Here is a 17,992-nt window from a genome sequence, read left to right as displayed (position 1 = left end):
CGGCTGGGTATTTTGGTGAAGCTGAGCCTTGGTGAAGCTGAGCCTAATATTTACATGGGCCCAGAATAGCCAAGGAAAGAATCGAAGAACAACGCGGTGGGATTGTGCCCCATCCAACATCGAAGTGCAGGTGAAGAGTACGGCTCAAGCAGGAGGCAGTGGAGCGGAGATCCGGAGGGGACAGCCTAGAAGCAGCCCGCGGTTACCTGGATTCCCATCACTGCTGTTATGTAACTTCTACCATCCAGGGCAGGATACCAGAGCTCATACAAAATGAACAAAAATTTTTTCACCGAAGGAAACAGCAGGGGGCGCTGGACAAATGCAATGTCACTCCACATCATTAGCAATCAGAAATGCGCATTAAAGTCCCTCTGGGAACATTGTCAGTTGCGTCAGATGAAGTCCCTCCGCACCGATTGCTGACCAGGACGGGGAACCATAGGGGCTCGAGGGACACCCCTCCGACGCTGCCTTGGCCCTCCTGCCCCGTCCCCATTCCGTAACTGCACGGGTGTCCAAGGGGCCGTCCTCCAGTGCACCGTCGGGCTCCGGGGCGGCGTGGCCTGTCTCACAATGAGCGACAAGCAAGAGGAGAGTGGACAGACTTGGGTCTGCTGGTGGGGCCGTCCAGCGAGGTGGCAAAGTGAACAAGATCTACACGGAAGATCGGGTCGGAAGCTCAGGAGTGTAGTTTGGAGACGAAAAGCAGGTCAGGGGAAAATACACAAAAAGATGCCATTTATCTTTAAACAGCTTCTGTTTTTGTTATGTTTAGAAACGTTCAGGGGGCACCTGGGTGGCTCCGTCCGTGAAGCATCCGACTCTTGATTTCGGCTCAGGTCATGATCTCAGGGTCGTGAGATCGAGCCCCGTGTTGGGCTTCACGCTGAGCCTGGAGTCTGCTTGAGGATTCTCTCTCTCCCTCTGCCCCTTCCCATGCTCTCTCTCTCTCTCCCTCTCGGTGCTCTCTCTCTCTGTGTCTCTAAAATAAATAAATAAATCTCAAAAAAAAAAGAAAGAAAGAAAGAAAGAAACCTGCAAAACAATACCATAGATTATGTAGGAATTTGTTGGGAAGATTCTGTAGAACTCCGTGGGAGTGGGAGAGCCAAATGTGGCCGCGTGGCCTCCTCCGGGGCGTGGTGAGGGGATGGACACACAGATTTAACTGTGTGCGGGCTCTGTTTCCTCAACAGTGAGGTGGGTATATTATAATGTGTACCCTCTTGCGGGACTTTAGCACTGCATAAATGTTTGGATCACAAAGACGTGCTTTGGGAAGGGGAATATGATCTTCATTTATGAAGGACGGAGTTCTGCTGCGAGCCAGAAGTATTTCTACCCCGTTCCGTCTTTCTGTCCCTCTCTAAGGCTAAGTGCAGAGCCCTCCCCAGTTCAGGGAGACCAAGGAGTCTCCTACAGGGCCTCCTCATATGCTACCCGGGATGCACCAGAATTCCTGCGTTCACATGCGTAAGGTCAGGTGTGATCCAAGTTCTTGCCCGAGGTCAAAGGCGCAGCGTGGACCAGACCCCTCACTATGGCTTACTGACAGAGTCTGTCTTTTAACCCTTTGTAGAAATAGCACTTGAATTACTTTTCCTGAATAAATCTGGCCTTTCTCCTGCCCCCTCACTGGTGAGCCACATCCTGCCATGCTATTTCGTTCCCCCTGGTTTTATCTTGCAGAGACTCATTCACGTAGTATTTGCTTTCAAGCCTAAGCTACTGTCAGACTGACATTTCTTCTCCAGTTTGCCCTTAGGATAGTCTGTTGGCCATCAAATTGCTTTGAGATGTTGTCCGTGCTCGCCAAATGAGGCGGAGAGGCAATTATCCTAAAGCTCAGACCTCAAATCCCAGCCCAAATGCGAGTTTTGACCTGAGCTATCCCGGACCATCACTGCATACGGAGTCTGAGGGCGGCTCGCGGTAGGACCACCTTCTCCCCTTTAGCTTCTGTTCATCCCACGCACACCAGTGATGCCTGTCAGTGGCCAGGTGCTAGGCCTGGGCCGACAGAGGGGATATATGCTCACCTGCTGGGTTTCCTCTTCTGACATCCGTTCACTAGCTCTGCAGACACCAACTGGGCATCCCATAATGGGATTCCATTCTGACGCTAAGTATCGGAGTTAGCGCAAACCCCACAGGTAGACGGGCTCCGTCTCACGAGTCGTGGGTCCAAGGGTGTCCGTGCTTCTGTCCAACTTCCTGTAGAGTGGGGGGTTCCCATGAACCCCCTGCTCCTTCAGATTTGGTAATTTGCTAGAATAGCTCATAGCACTCAGGAAAGCAACTCTCTTACATTTACTGATTTATTTTTTTATTTTTTAAAAAGATTTATTTATTTGAGAGAGAGAGAGAGAAAGAGAGAGAGAGCATGAGTGGGAGGAACAGAGGGAGAAGAACAAGCAGACACGTCGCTGAGTGTGGAGCCTGGTGGGGGACTCGATCTCATGACCCTGAGATCATGACCTGAGTTGAAACCAAAAGTTAGACGCTTAACTAACTGCACCACCCAGGCGCCCCATTTACTGATTTATTATAAAGGAAACAAGTGAACAGCCAGAGGGAGGAGCTGGGTAGGACAAGGCACGGGGTGTGGGTGGAGGACACAGAACTTTGCGGTCCTCCCCGGGGCATGGCTCCATCCCAGCACATTGATGTGCTCAGCAAACACCGTCCTTCACCACATAGGTATGATTGATTAAATCATTGGCCGTTGGTCATTAACTCAATCTCAGTCCTTCCCTCTCCCCCTGATTCCCCAGAGACTGGAGGTAGGGCTCAGAGTCCCACCCTCAAATCGACTTGGTTTTCCTGGCAACCAGCCCCCATCCTGCAGCTCCCCAGGGGCCCCCAGTCACATTGGCCCTACAAGAGCAATTCTTACCCCTCCAGGGATTCCAAGGGTTTTAGCTGCTGTATGCCCGGAACCAGGGATGAAAAGCAAATATTTGTTTTTTTATTAGACGGCCCCCTTGAGTGCTTGGAGTCCTGGAGATTAATGCTGTGCTGAAGTGGGGCCAGGGGGAGGGGTGGTGGGCACACAGATGAGGGACATGCTGACGGAGCAGGGTCCAGGGAAGGGTCTCAGAGCAGGTGGGTCTGATCTGAGCCAGCTGGAAGAGGGACCGGAGGGAAGGGCCACGGGGGCCCATCCGAGGGGCTTCCTCATTAAACTCCATCATTTGTTCTCTCAAACCAGGGTGAAGAAGAGGACAGACCTGATAGGAGCCTTTAAACTGGACCCTCTCTACCTGAAGCACGGCCATCAGGACTCAGGTACGCCGGGGTCCTTGCTTTCTGCAATGTTCTGGTTTTGTTTTCATCAGAGCTGCATTTCTGCTGGGAGCCAGAGAGGAAGGTTCGCGTCCACAGGGACCAGCTCCTGGGAGCCGCTTCCCCGGGGGGAAGGGTGCTGATGGGGCCTTGGGGACTGCCTCAGTGCAGGAGCTGGGGAGGGGCCCACGGGGCTGGGGGGGTCACGGCACAGCTTTCAGGGCGGGTGTGGACATGTCCTGTGTAGGACCTTTAAAAGCTTGACTGCCCTACTGTCTGTCTGAGTGTGCATCCGCTCACACCAATACCACCAGGGGGACACGGAGTGGGGCTGGGGGCCCGGGGAGCAAAGCGAAAACCCAGTGACACCCGGGCAGGATCGGCGTGTCCATGCGCATCTCACCTGTTGGGTCCATAGACCTGCCCTCTGTGCCCGTCCCTGTTGGCGGGACCGGAGCCACCCCAGGCCTGCGTTCTGGCTGTGTGCTTCTCGATGACCGGGGCCAAGAGAGGACACGGCCAGGTGCTCGAGGCGTGGTGAGGAGCAGAAAGTTCCCTGGCACAGAGAGATGCTGGAGCAGTTCCTAGAAAACACAGAATAGCTCCTTTCGTATGGCTACTGTCCTAGGCCACAGCCAAACGCCAAATCCTGTTAGTACAGGCCAGGCTCCAAGCGGGTGGCGGGGGGCGGAAATGTAGATTCTTCTGAGATTCTTTTTTTTTTTTTTTTTTTTAAGATTTTATATATTTATTTGAGAGAGAGAGCAAACACAAGCACGGAGGAGGGGCAGTGGGAGAGGGAGAAACAGGCTCCCCACTGAGCAAGGTGCCCGACGTGGGGCTCGATCCCAGGACCCTGAGATCATGACCTGAGCTAAAGCCAGATGCTTAACCAACTGAGCCACCCAGGCGCCCCTCTGAGATTCTTACCAAAGAAATAGGAATCAGATATTTAGAAGAATGATCCCAGCAATCCAATTTTTTTTTTCTTTTGAAAAGCATGCAATGAAAACTTTCCAAATGTGAATAGTCCTTACAGCTGGATGGTGCAATTATTTGTGAATTTTCTTAATTTGCTGTATATTTTTACAGTTCTAAAAACATACTTAGAACTATGTAAGTGTTGTTGTTCTCAGATATGGTGCAGACACGCGTCCCCATTGATGTTTGCAGACCCCACACACCGGCTCAGATTTGCTCAGGACCTAAAACTGCCCTAAAAAAATAAAGTCTACTTTGGAAAAAAGGAATTGGCATGAAACACTGTGAAATTCTGAAGCGACTGCTAAGCTCTCCTATTACAAAAAACAATGTATTTCATGTTCAGATAATAAAAATCTTTGCAATCACGACAGTTAAAACGCAAAATGTTGCCCTTAAACAATGAAGGGATTCTTGGAATGAGTGTAAGCGAAGGGCACCTGAGGGCTTATCACTCGAGGCATACAAAAATTTATTTTATGTTGCTTTTATAGGAAGGCAGTTTCTTATTGAAATATTTGCTATGGCTTTTAGAGATGAAAAATATTAGTTATTTGTTTTTTCCCCTACAAAAAAAAAAAAAAAAAAACACAAAACAAAACCCGCAAACCTCTATAAGTCAGCAAAGATGGTGACGCATTTTGTGCTTCACAAGTAGATCAGCAAAAATCAACTTCAAGTTCTTATGGCCAGTGGGTGTAAGGGCATTTTTTTATCCGCACGGATTCAGCCCTAGTGCCACTAAGCCTTCTGCTCCTTGAAATGAAACTGTGTTTAGAGTGTTCTACAGGGTTTTTTTAAAGATCCTTTCTATGTAATAAAGAAGACTCCTCAACGACTGCCCTGTGGCCCCTCATGTCGTGGCACTCGGCTTGCTAGGCTGTTGCAGCCCCCTGTCCCGCCTGGGGGTCATTAGGATGCCCCCTGCTCATCACTGGGTCTGGGGCAAAAGCCTCCCACTCAGTGAAGTCTTCCCAGATCTCTCCACTGAAGCCGATGCCTGCCCCCATCCCGAGTCCGGCCACGAAGCCCTCTCACTCACTGGCTTCTTGTCTGTTGTCCCTCTGTCCCCCTGGAGGCTCAGACCCATCGTCCCACTGCTGGAACACCACTGGGCCCAGGGGATGGTGGCCAGCAGCGCAGTGGGGGCAGCAATGTGGGAGAGCTCGCCGTCCCAATACGTCCCTGCGTTTGCCTTGCACTTTTATGCGTTCGTCTCCCTGGACACCTATCAGCTGGGGGGAGACAAGGAACCAGGACCCAAATAAGCGGGATTTGTGTTTTTTATATATAACAGAAAATTCTGTCTCAATGCTGGTGATAGGGAAAAGTGGCCGCACCTATTGCACAGACTTTTCCAGATAAACTCTTTCATTATAAAAACTGTACCTTTGGAAACAAGGAGCAGGAAGGGTGAGTCAGGAAGTCCCCATGAGCCCACCTCCCGAGTGCAGGTGCTTTCGCCCCATGGTGGTGTTTCTTGCCAGTCCTGTCTGATGCGTTGTTTGTTTCTATTGTGTTTACTGCATGCTGTTTGCATGGAGGAGCTGCTCACCCCACATACCTCGTATGTAGTTGTAAAGACCGCCTAGGCACATAACACTTATTAAGAAGTCTGCGCCGTAAGTTCAACTGTGGTCGTAGCAAGCTGTTGGCAGGAGGGCTTGGGCATTCCTTGTGTTCACAGCAGACCCGTGTCTGCGAAGTTCCTAACTGGACCGGGTCTTCAGCTGGTCCTTGAAGACGTAGGGTCACCGAGAAGCAGGCTCCCCCTTTCACTAACCGTGATGTTTAGCCACAGAAGCTTCTACATCTGAAACCTACTTCAAGCTTTAGTCATGCATCCGGTAAAACTTGCACAATGAAGGAAAGGTTCTCTAATTCTGCGCTCTCTGTGTGGTAGCCCACTAGCTCCACGTGGCTCCTGAGCCCTGGAAATGTGGCTAGTCTGACCGAAGAGCTCCGTGTTTAAGTTGATTTCATTTTAATTAAATGTAAATGGCCACACATGGCTCATGGCTACGGGCATAGCACAGGGATGTGAACTAAACAGGAGGGTCATTTATTCATCTTCACTCACGACGTCATCTGCGTTTTTAACAGACTCTTGCTGAGTGCTCATTACATGCCACATAGGCGTTTGGCATCCATGCATCCCCTCTATGCATCCCTGTCGGGTCATTTCTGGTGACCCTGCTGTTGCTATTTGTTTAATAACTTTAGATTTCCTTGTACGTGTAAGTTAGAGCCCTCTGCAGAGTGGGTGAGGAGCAGTCTGTGCGGGTGGGGGTGGATTGCATTAGGTGGACGGCTAGTCCCAGCTGCCCACGGGGCGGGCCTGCTATGGCCAGGTCACCTTTGCTCTTACTTGGGAAATGGGGGACACTGATGAGCCCCGGCGTGCCTCGTCTGGACCTACACTAGAGGACCAGATGTCCAAAACACAGGACTGCAGCTCAGGTTCATAATTCCCAGCTGATTGCTTGCCTAAGATCACCATGGAGCAACTTCCATCGGTGAGACTCTGTCCAGCGTTCTGTCCTCCATAAGATCCTTCGCTCTGTTGCTTTAGGCACAAGGGGAGACTGAAGGCAAACCAGACATGTTTTGTATCCACTATGAAGCTATTTGAATCCAGGATGGTGATATCGATCCAACGGTTCCTCACCGGTATCTGCTCCATGCCAGACTCTGGACTAAGATCCGAGAATGCAGACATGAACATCCATCAAAAGTCTGATTCTTGTCTCATGATCTAATCCCTCTGTTCATCAGAAATCCACCTTCCCATGCACGAATCAGTGCACAATGAAGGCTTTACATGATCTGAATGCCAAGTTACTACTGAGCAATAGAAGAAAGCTTAGATTTTTGTGCTTACGGAAGCATAGAAAGTGAAGCAAATGGGAATCCACTCGTAATCCAGCATTTCCAATTTGTTCTGGGCACCCTGCCCTCTGGAAAGCCCCTTGGGTCTGTTACCATGAGAAGTGCCACAGAGAACACCCATCCCGGCCCTCCGTGGTCTCACGTCCAGTGCAGGAGATGACAGATGGGACACAAGAAATTTAATCTTGAAAATGAGAAGGGTGAGGCATGTAATCAACCAATGTGTCTAATGGCTTCTTTTTGTTATTTCTTTCTCTTTTCCAGGACTTATCACTGACTATAGGGTAAGTGGGAGAATTCTCTGGCCGAGTCCAGGTCTCAGGTAATGGAAAATGTGAATGCAGTGCTGGGTGCTGTCATGGGCCATCACTCCTGCTGTCCCCCCCACCCCCACCCCCATTCCGCTCAGGCTCAGAGTCACGCTAGAGGACATGATCTCACTGGGTCCTAACTAGCAAAGCAAGCCAGGCAGCGGACAGCTCGGCTCAGCCACCCAACTCCAGGTCTAGGGTTAGGAGGAAATGATCTTGCCTGCCCCCTTGGAAGGAGGCAGGAACTTCTGTGCTCAGCTTCCTCCGTGAGGACGGGCACTATCCTTAGACCACACGGCCCCTCGGTTCTGTGCTGTTGCTGGGCTCCTGGGGCCGGCCTCCTGAGGGCAGCGGGGAGAACAGGGTCAGAGACCACAGTGGTGGTCTGATGGCCAGCCTCCTTTGTCAGCTGGGAACCGTATGCTGCGCTGAGCTTCTCACAGATGAGCGAGGCCCCCTTCCTCCCTCCCGGACCCCCAGGCTACCAAGGGAGACAGGGCACAGATGGTCCCACATGCCAGGATCAGCATTCTGCACACCGCTGGGAGCTGCCGTTCTGAGACAGGTCTCAAACATGCCGCTCCTTTCCGATGGCTCTTTCTGGCCTGAGGGAAAATGTTCCGAGTCCTCAGCTAGTCCTCTGGTAGTTCAGCTTCTCCTTACGCCATTTCGAATACCTTGTGGTAATGAAGTCCCAGGCATTAAGTGGCGGCAGCTTATGGATTGTATGTCACGTGTGGACAGTTTTCAGTGGGTCCACCCGCTGATTTTGAACACCCTAACGGACGTCCACCTGGCTCAGGAGGTCCTCCTGGATAATTGTGCGTTCTTTGCTGCTGAGCCCCCGAACAAAGCCAGGGGAAGGCACATAGAGCGTTCTCAGCAGATATTTCAGTTAATGAATAAACAGATGAAATTTATGGAGGATCAAATTAGAAGGATGAGGGAAATTATTTTGGAGCCGAGAGTCTTCTAAAAACTGATGCACATAAGTTAGCCCTTAGCGTACCAAGAAGTAGGAGAGGTTACATGGGGCAAACACAAGGCAGTCCCACCAGGAAAGAACACGCAGGTCAGTGGGAGCCTGTGTCTGGGCTCCCGGCCGTGCAAAGGGCCTGGGGCACCAGTCTTGCACTATGAGTGTTGTTCCTTCCATCCCCTCATCACAAGCGCAAGTGTCACCTGCCTCCCACCTGACCCTCTCCCTGTGCCATAGCCCTACAGGGCCCCTGACCAATTTTACTGCTATCCTAGCTGGGATGTCTTTCCTTTTCAATGTACTTATAGACACCTTTGGAGCTCTTTTATGGTTTCTTCCTTTAGAGTGAATTCTGGGCGAATGCCCTGGGGCCCAGGCTCTTCCTTGATGAGGGAGTACTGGGCTCAGCAGACAAAGAAAAAGAATATCATAGACATCATCATCATTTTGTTCAAAGACATTGGAAGCCCCAGGCTGAGGTGGTCACAGCCTCCAGGCTGCGGAGGAGACCCCGGGATTCTGGGCCGTCTACCAGGCTCGTTCGGGAAGTGTGGGATGAAAGGGGTGAGCAGCCCCTTGTCAGGACTGTCAGCCCTCAAGGGATGGGGATGAGAACAGTCTCAGCACCAAGGGGAGGGGGCTGGGAACACCTTGGCCAGGGGATTTTACACTGTGTCTGCTCATGAACGGCATGAGCCGAAGATGGAAAGGTAGCGTCATTTGCCTACAATGTACCTGGTCTTGGGCAAAGTGGGCATCATTATACCCATTTCACAGACATGGAGACAGAGGTTCAGAGAAGTCAAAGAATTTGCTGAACCTAGCTAAAAGAGAACCAAGAACTTAGGTCAAAAGCTCCCCGTCTGAGCCTCACAATCCCCATGCCACTTGGGTGGGGAAAGTACATTTTCTGGTCCCTTTTAGTGGCTTATCAAGAGCGGGACAACTGAAGATAGGGTTTTAAAATTTTCAATTGTGGAGGGAAAAGTACCTAGAAATAGCTCCTTTGGTGTCCAAGAAACCTCGAATTGGTTTCTACCTGTAGAATCATTTTAGGTGACCCGTGTACAAGGCTGGAATGGATTTTCCTCCTGACTATATAAGCACAGTGGTCAGCAATAGTCCCTAAAACAGTATAGGATGGCCTCTCTGAGCTGGGCATGGAGCTGGGAATAAAATGGCAAACAACACAGAGTCCTGTCCCCTCTGAACTTCCAGGCTGAGTGCACAGGGAATTTCTGCTCTGGGGGCATCTACCCCAGTCCTGCCCCAGGCTCAGAACAGGTCATGACAGCATTTTAGGGCCATATTCAAATGAGCACACTGTGTGCATTTTTACTCCGGGACCGTAGAAATGCAGTTTACCCTGCTTATTCGTCCCAGTGTTAGATAAAAATCACATTTTGATGTCCCGGACATCGGCTTGGTGAGGAATGATGTTAGAATGCAGCCTCCGTGCGCAACAATGACAGGAAGCCATCGCTTTACTGCTTACTAGTTAGTTAGTGGGGATGGTAAAGAATCCTCTTTTTGATTTTCCAAAAAGGCAAGTTAGTTCCATTCTTACTGAAGACCCCCCAACAGCTTGCAGATGCACTGCTAAATAAGACGGCATGTGTCAGCAGGTGATTCTGAGGCACTGGACCTTTCTCCCCAGCCTCTGCACACCTGCTCTCCTCCCATAAGACCCTGGCTTCACGGTGCTAAGATAAAGTGATAGGATGTGTGAGCCCACTGAGCACCGTGCCTGGTGCACACACAGTGGCACTATGTTGGATGGCTTTGAGTGTAAATATCTGGGCCCCCTTTTCTCTTTCCAATTTGAGAGCCTTCTGCGAAACCCTTGCCGGGAGCCCCAGGTTCAGAAGCAGCATGCCGTGAGTGTGCCCAGCACACGGTTTAAAACCCGAGCTGCCCGCCAGGCTACGGAGCAGCACTGCCCCGAGAGCCCCCCTGTGCCCATCACAGATGCCCTGGGGGAGGGTCCAGGCTGTGTCCCCCTCCCCCTGCAGCCCTGCATTCCCCAGGCCCATCTGGAAGCTCTGCCCTGCAGGGAAGGTCCAGGGAACAGAGAGGGAGACTGAGTTGCCCTCAGCATCTTCTTTGTAAGTGCCAAAATGTGGCTTTTGGGAAGCCACAATGAAGTGCCCCCGCTTTATCGTCCCAGATGGCCCCCTTGCCCTTCCTCCCCTCTGGGTCCCTTCTTGCTTACGTGTCCAACCACTGGAGATGGTAGAGTGCTGGCCAGCTGCAAACTGAGGACAAGCTAAGGGGAGATTATTTGAGGACCAACCTGTTGGGGCTGCATTTTCTAGTGACCGTCCTGCAGGTCATTCTGTGGTGGCTGGTGGCCAGGAAGAGAATCGCTCTTGCTCTGGAAAAGGGTGCCAGGACGTCACAGGGAATACGCTGAGCAGGAAGTGAGGGTTTTGGCTTCCTCCTTCCGAGCCTCCTGCAGATGGAGCGACCAGCGAGCGAGGGCCCCCCCCCCCGTGCCCCTGCTGGGTGGTGAGCTCCACATGCTCAGTGCACACAGTGCCTCCCCAGGGGCAGCCTGTTGCATCCTCATCTGTCTCGGAGCTTTGCAAAGAGAGCCTCTGGCTGCACGCTCTGCTCACCCCAGGTCGGCTCTGCGGTCCCCAGTGGTCCATGGCACCAGCCAGGGGACGTCCAGGGAATTAGCTGCCTCCCAGAGAAGCAGGTGCCCCGGGAGCCAGAGGAAAGCAGCTCTCAGTATTTTGCGTCCTGATGCAGTTTTCTGTTCTGTTTCAGCACTGGCAGTTGCCACTGGGCCGGAGATTCCGCTCTTTGAAGATGTGGTTTGTTTTTAGGATGTACGGAGTCAAGGGACTGCAGGCCTACATCCGCAAGGTTACGGTGCTTTCATTACGTATCTGGGTAATTAATATTGGGAGGTCTGCAGGGGTTTAGAAACGAAGGAAGATGTCTGAAGCAGCAAATATCCGATGCAGGTTGGTTTGGGTACTGAGGTTAGGCTTTTTATTTTTATTATTTATTTATTTTTTTTAAGGATTTTATTTATTTGTCAGAGAGAGAGAGAGGGAACACAAGCAGGGGGAGTGGCAGGCAGAGGGAGAAGCAGGCTTCCCGCGGAGCAGGGAGCCCGATGCGGGGCTCGATCCCAGGACCCCGGGATCACAACCCGAGCCGAAGGCAGACACTTAACCGACTGAGCCCCCAGGCGTCCCGAGGTTAGGCTTTTTAGAAGACAGTCAGTGCAGAATTACGGACCTTCTGGACACTTCCGTGATGCCTACAGCCGTCGGGTCCAGGAGACTGCGAAGTGCACGCTCCCCACGGCCAATCCTGTAGCGAAATCTCACCTGCAGCCGGTCCGGACCACAGTGGTGGAGAAGTGCTGAGAACACAGGATGTTTGGCCCCAAGGACTGTCGGCACGGGAGAGTCTCGGAGCTGCTGGGGATGGATGGCCTCTGTGCGCCCCCGAGTAGCAGCCCACGCATGGCCTTGGACCCTCGGGGTGGGTCCCAGCAGCCTCTGCCTGAATGAGTGAACCAGGCAGCCGTGATGAGCGCTACAAAGTGAGAACCACCGGTCGACTTCAAGCCCCATCACCCTGCCTTTTATTTTTTTACAGTCGAGGAAACTGAGGCCAGAGTATGTGCTGGGACCCCCCCCCCCCACCGCACCCCAGAGCCCACCCATTTAGCTGGCTGCAGAAGGCTGCTGATTTCCAGCTGGTTCCTCCCATGCTGGTGTCCCTTCCTCAGCCATGGCCCCATCTTGATGGACAGAGGTCCTTGGGCTTCATGAGCGGGCTCCGGGCCGGCCTTACAGGGAGGGAGGGGATGGTCAAAGCCTGTCCCCAGGCCCCTGTAGCTCGTTGGGACCCCGCGGGGGAGGGGGGCCGCACCTGCCAGCACAAAGTCTTTGGTGCCCTCTAGTGGCCCCAGGTTTATTCTGTGCCTGGGAGCCGCCCGGACGAAGGAGGCTTCCGTCCCAGGACACTCAGCCGCTGTGCTTCTGCTGAGTCCCTGAGCACTGTCGTGAGAGCACCGAGCTGCGCGCCCGGGGGGGGAATGAGCAACGGGTGCACAGACCGTGGCGGGCTTGTTCTCAGTTCACATACTATTTGAACCCCCTTTGGGGCTCCATGAACACCTGGGCGTCAAATAAGGGGGTGAATTCGGCAAGAGGAAGGCATTTGTTGAACATGGCCGGGACTGTCATTCTCACGTCTTGGTGACAAGTGCTTCAGGGTGACAGCTAGCCAGAGCACCACAGAAACTGGAGCTTCGGTGGGCCACTGCGTTAGAATCACCCCCTCAGTTTCCCTATCTGCGGAGTGGGCACAACCGTGGTGTCTCCCGCGCCGCGGGTGGCGTGGGGACAGAGTGGTGGCGGGGCACCCGGGCCGCAGCACAAGGGGCCGCTCAGCAGGGGCTGGCCCCTCTCTCTTCACTCGAATGTTTAAATACCTCCTCACGGTGTTCCTTCTGAAATTCTAACGGATTGTTTTGGTGGGATTAAGAGTCCCCTGAACAGAAGAAAATGTTAGTTGGTGTTTTTCTTTCTTTTTTTTTTTTTAAGATTATTTATTTGTTTATTTGAGAGAGAGAGAGATATTGAGAGAACGAATGGGAGGAGGGGCAGAGGGAGAAACAGACTCCAGCTGAGCAGGGAGCCCGACGTGGGGCTCGATCCCAGGACCCCGGGATCATGACCTGAGCCAAAGGCAGACGCTTAACGACTGAGCCACCCAGGCGCCCAGTTGGTATTTTTCTGAAGACACTAATCCTTCTGTCATGGTAGTGAGCTTCTTCCTCGCCTGTGTGGGAACAGCTAGCATGTGGGTGGCATCCACGCTTGAGGAAAACGGCTAAGAGCATGTACATGAATCATAGACGTGCCATCTGGGAAGGTTTTCTGGGTGGCTGAGTCCAGAGCCGGGCGGTGTTGAGAAACTCAGACAGATGTTTTTCCCTTTCCAGCATGTCCGGCTGGCTCACGAGTTTGAGCATTTGGTGCTCCAGGATCCCCGCTTTGAAATCTGTGCAGAAGTCACTCTGGGCCTGGTCTGTTTTCGGCTAAAGGTATGTGTATCTACTTTAGTCTTCGTTCTCTTTGACGGTGACAGAGGAGAGAGGATCATTCATCACCTCCATCTCCAAACCGGCCTGCTAGCTCCCTGGAGACCACAGAAGTCAGCATGCATTTTCCCATCTGGAGTTCACGCCTCCTGGCCCTGACCCAGCCTGACTGCCCACGGGGCCCTGGGCACCCTCCTCCAGGAGCCGTCTGCCCCCCTCAATCAGATGGAGACTTCTCGCTAGTGTAAACGCTTGGCCCCAGAGTCCTCTCCACTTTCTCCATCCGCACATCTCTGCCGCTGGAATGCTCTGAGCACTCAGCTGGGTACAGGCTCTTCCCTGGACCAGCTCCGGACCCCAGCCCAGACCTGCGGACCCTGGCATCTTAAGGAGCCCCTCCAGGTTGCTGGGTGTGCATGGGGCTTTGAGAAACGCTGGTCTGCAGCGCTCTGTTGTTCTGCTGCCTGATGGTGAGTGTGTTCACTGTGTGAGGGGAAGCTGGCCCAGAGGGCAGAGGGCACAAGCCAGCTCTGCTGGGAATCATGACCACGTTTCTGAGAAGTCTCTGAAAGGTGCTGCACCCACAGGTGCCTTATTATTCTATTTTGTGTGAGTGAGACCGGGTGGCAGCCTCCCACTGACCACTCTCGAGCTGGCTATGCATTTTGCAATCTACCTTTTCCATTGGCTTCCTTGTTTGCATGCCTGGAGGCCATCAGGAGGAGGAGGGCTGAGCCCCGCTGCATTGTCAAGGTGCTGTCATCAAAATGTGGCCCTCCGCTCACCATATCCTCCCCTCCCTGATTCATGGAGCTCCGAGGTGGTAATGAGAACCGGTCGCGAGAAAGCCTGGACTCTACAGAGATAGTGGGGGGCTGGTGGGCCCGTGCTGGGCTCGGGGAGGGGTGCTGTGAGCTCTGTGCAGAGCGCACAGTGGTGGGACCCGGCCGTGTGCAAGGACAGGGGGCCCTTCTGTCCTGGTAGGGCATGGGGGAAGCCTCAGAGCGCTGGTGTCCCAGCTGGTCCCCAGAGGGGCCACGGGCTGCAGTTCGGATGACATCGGTGTTGACGGCAAGCTTTGATGTGTTTGCCACGGAACAGACCTTATGTTCTGTTCTGACTGCCATTGTTCTGATAGGACTTTCATTTATTTTAATTTTCAGTTTTATTGGGATGTAACCCATACACCACACACTTTGTCCATTTAAAGTACAATTAGGGGGTGAGCGGCGCTGACCCCCCTGCCCCCCAAAGCTGAAAATCTGCATACAACGTTTGACTCCCCCCAGACTGAACTTCTAACAGCCTACTGTTGACCAGAAGCCTTACCCATAACACAGGGGAGGGAGGATCACATATTTTGTATGTTCTGTGGATTATACGCTGCGTTCTTACCATAAAGCGAGCCAGAGAAGAGAAAATGTTAGGAAGGAAACCACAAGGGAGAGAAAATACATTTGCTGTGTCGCGTGGGATTTCTTGAAAAAAGTCCACGTGTCAGCGTGGGGTCTGCAAGGGTCCGATGCACACGTGTTGATTTTAGCATAAGCGCAGGGTCAGGCAGCTGTCACCTCCCCAGAGCGGGGCCCCCAACGCCATCCTTCGGTGCCCCCGATCCGCTGTCCGGCTCCATGGCCCCCAAACCCACCTGTGTGCGGTCCTGGCCCCTTTTCTCCTGTGCAGCACGGCAAGTCCCCCCCCCCCCCCCCCGCCCCACAATTCCAGAAGCCCAGGGCGCTTCGCAGCCAACAGAAGTGCCCTTCTGTGCATCTGCTTGTCCCTTCCGTTCCATGGATCCCATTTCTTCATCAGGAAGCGTATTGTTCAGGCACGTGGTTCATGTTTCTGTCTCCACGTCTACGGGCTCATCCTTATCTCCCTGTGCCATTCTGCTCCAGTGTGGATTTCAAGTCCTCTACATCATCCGAGGCTTCAAATGAAGTGTGATTCCGCCCTTCCTCCCCCTGCTCCCCTGTTCTCTTTCTTCCTGTCCTCCCTGCTCCTCCCCCCTTCCCCTCCCCCTTCTTCCCCTGCTCCCGGTTCTCTCTTTCTTCCAGTCCTCCCCCTTCCCCTCCTCTTCCCCTCCTCCCCTTCCTCCTCTTCTTTCTCTCCCCTCCCCCTTCCCTCTCCCAGGCTCCTCTTCTCTCCTTCTTCCTGTCCTCCCCCCTCCACTCCCCCCTTCCTTCCCCTCCCCCTCCTCGTCTTTCTCTCCCTCTCTCCCTCCTCTTCCCCCTTCCTCCTCCTCCCCCTCCTCTCCTTCTTCTGGTCCTGCCCCCCTTTCTCCCTCATTGTCCTCTCCCTCCCCTTCTTTTTCTCCCCCTCCCTCTCCTGCCCCTCCCGCCCCTCCCCCCCTTCTTCTCTTAGACTGTTCTGCTTGGCTTCTTCCTCTATTTAATAGAAGACCTACCTTGCCTAATCCATTTGAAAATCACATTTTCCTAAATAATATGTTTTTAATTTCTGTTAAATTTCTTCTGTTAATTTCTGTTTTCATTTCTTCAAACAACCTTTCAGATGTTTGCCCTTGTGCTGAGTCTTTCTGGTAGAATTCCACTGCTTTGTCTCATACATTCTTCCTTCTCTAACCTCATCCTCGAATAGGACAGGCTTTGTCTAGACCTGGCACGCCAGCGGTTTCTGAACTGCCATTGGCCCAGTCCCTGTCCACTGGGTGCCAGCCCGAGCCCCACGAGGCCCGCAGCCTGTGGCTGGGAGGGTCTGCATGGGTCCATAGGCCAGTCCCCAGCATCCGGCAGGTGTCTGGGCAGAACTGGACTGTTCTTCTCCCACTGTTCTCCCTGATTCTCGACTCTCAAGACAGAGTGAGAAGGCAAACCAGAGAGCCCTGTGAGGGTCACAGACCAGGGATGTGAGGCCCCACTTCCATCCCCCTTTTACCTTTGATGATGGGGCTTAGGGAACTGGGGGCGCTGCCTGGAAGCAGAAGGAAGGTGACAGGAGCCGGGGAGAAGGATGCACAAATGGGAGATGGGCTTCGGGGGCAGGGGCACCAGCAGGTGAAGAGATGCCCCCCCCGATGGCTTCAGTGTCTGGCTGCCTGCCCCAGGAGGGGGGGGCTGCTCCTTTCCAGAGGGGGGAGTCCAGCAATGGCCCTTGGTCCTCTAATTCACCTGCAGTTTTCCCAGATTCTGAGTTGACTGTGTTCTGTGTTCTATGTTGCTGAGATTTCTCCTATATGTTTTGGTGGGACCCCCTCACTGGTGCCATTTGAAGCCTCAGTTCTACCATTTAAGCTAGTCAGTGTGTAGACCGCGTACCTATGAAACTCCATTTTTCTTAAAAAGGCTGGCCCGTGGAAGGGTCACCTTTTGACAGTAGTTCGACCCTGAAGAACCTGTCTTGTAGGAGAGGCTAGAGGCTTTCACCGACACGGAAGTCTCACTGAGGTGAATTTCTTACCCTGATAAACAAAAGGCTAGTGGGAAGGCGGCCTCTCCCGCAGATGTGTGGTGGTATTGCCAGAGGCCGCCCTTCCTTGGTGACCAGTTGAGGTTTGAGTCCTCGGGGACCTGAGCAAGGCCCCTCTCTCCATCTCTGCAGGGTTCCAACAAACTGAACGAAGATCTTCTGGAAAGAATCAACAGTGTCAAGAAAATCCACCTGGTCCCCTGTCACCTCCGAGACAAGTTCGTGCTGCGATTGGCCATCTGCGCCCGCACCGTGGAGTCTGCCCACGTGCAGCGGTCCTGGGAACACATCCAGCAGCTGGCCACCGACGTGCTGAGAGCCGAGAAGGACTAGGAGGCCCAGCCGCAGGGAAGCTGCTGCAGGTAGGCTGTCCCCCGAGCTCCGCTGCTCCATGATGCTGGGCCGCCGGAAGGGGAAGGACCCCCACGCTGCAATGATCCTTTAGGAACAGAGATACATTTCTACTTTGTATTCTTTTTTTTTTTTAAGACTTTATTTATTTATTTGAGAGAGAGAGCACAAGCAGGGGCAGAGGGAGAGGGAGAAGCAGACTCCCTGCTGAGCAGGGAGCCCGATGCAGGACTCGATCCCAGGACCCCCCCCCCCCGATTATGACCGGAGCCAACTGAGCCACCCAGGTGCCCCATTTTGTATTCTTTTATATGAGACTATCAATCCTGCATCTCTCTGATTTCCCCTCAGATTTCTTCCGTGTTTACAGACGCTGCTTACTAGTATCACAAGCATTTATATTAAACTGGACAACAGCAGATAAGTGAAAATTAAACATTACAACAGGAGTTTGACATGACTGATGATTTATGTTTCTCTGTCTCTCTCTCAATATTCACTGCCCCATTACCCACTTACTAAAACCCATGGGGAGTGTGGAACCTAAGTGTATTATATAATTTATTTTATAGATTGCATACAATTTTATCTTGTTCGCTCTTAATTTTCACTGTGAATACATGAAGCCATGCTCAAAAAATCAAAAGTTCAAAATCACATTTCATATATGGCTCCCAGCTGTGAGGTCCAAGA

The 17,992-nt window shown here is 52.7% G+C and overlaps 1 protein-coding gene across 2 annotated transcripts in view; it reads left to right on the top strand.

Moving 5' to 3' along the window:
• Positions 1–17,992, top strand: part of DDC (dopa decarboxylase) — an 82,419-nt gene that overhangs the window by 62,761 nt on the left and 1,666 nt on the right. For both annotated transcript variants that reach the window (XM_036115232.2, XM_036115226.2), the window contains 5 exons: positions 3,215–3,291; positions 7,423–7,442; positions 11,221–11,319; positions 13,421–13,522; positions 17,081–17,310. In XM_036115232.2, the coding sequence (XP_035971125.1) occupies positions 3,215–3,291; positions 7,423–7,442; positions 11,221–11,319; positions 13,421–13,522; positions 17,081–17,281 (499 nt within the window). In that variant the 3' untranslated portion in view covers positions 17,282–17,310. The remainder of the gene's footprint in view (positions 1–3,214; positions 3,292–7,422; positions 7,443–11,220; positions 11,320–13,420; positions 13,523–17,080; positions 17,311–17,992) is intronic.

The sequence above is a fragment of the Halichoerus grypus genome, chromosome 12, assembly GCF_964656455.1.
Source record: "Halichoerus grypus chromosome 12, mHalGry1.hap1.1, whole genome shotgun sequence".
Classification (NCBI taxonomy): Eukaryota; Metazoa; Chordata; class Mammalia; order Carnivora; family Phocidae; genus Halichoerus; species Halichoerus grypus.
The sequence above is the reverse complement of the archived record's forward strand: the minus strand, read 5'-3'. Positions and strand labels throughout refer to the sequence as shown.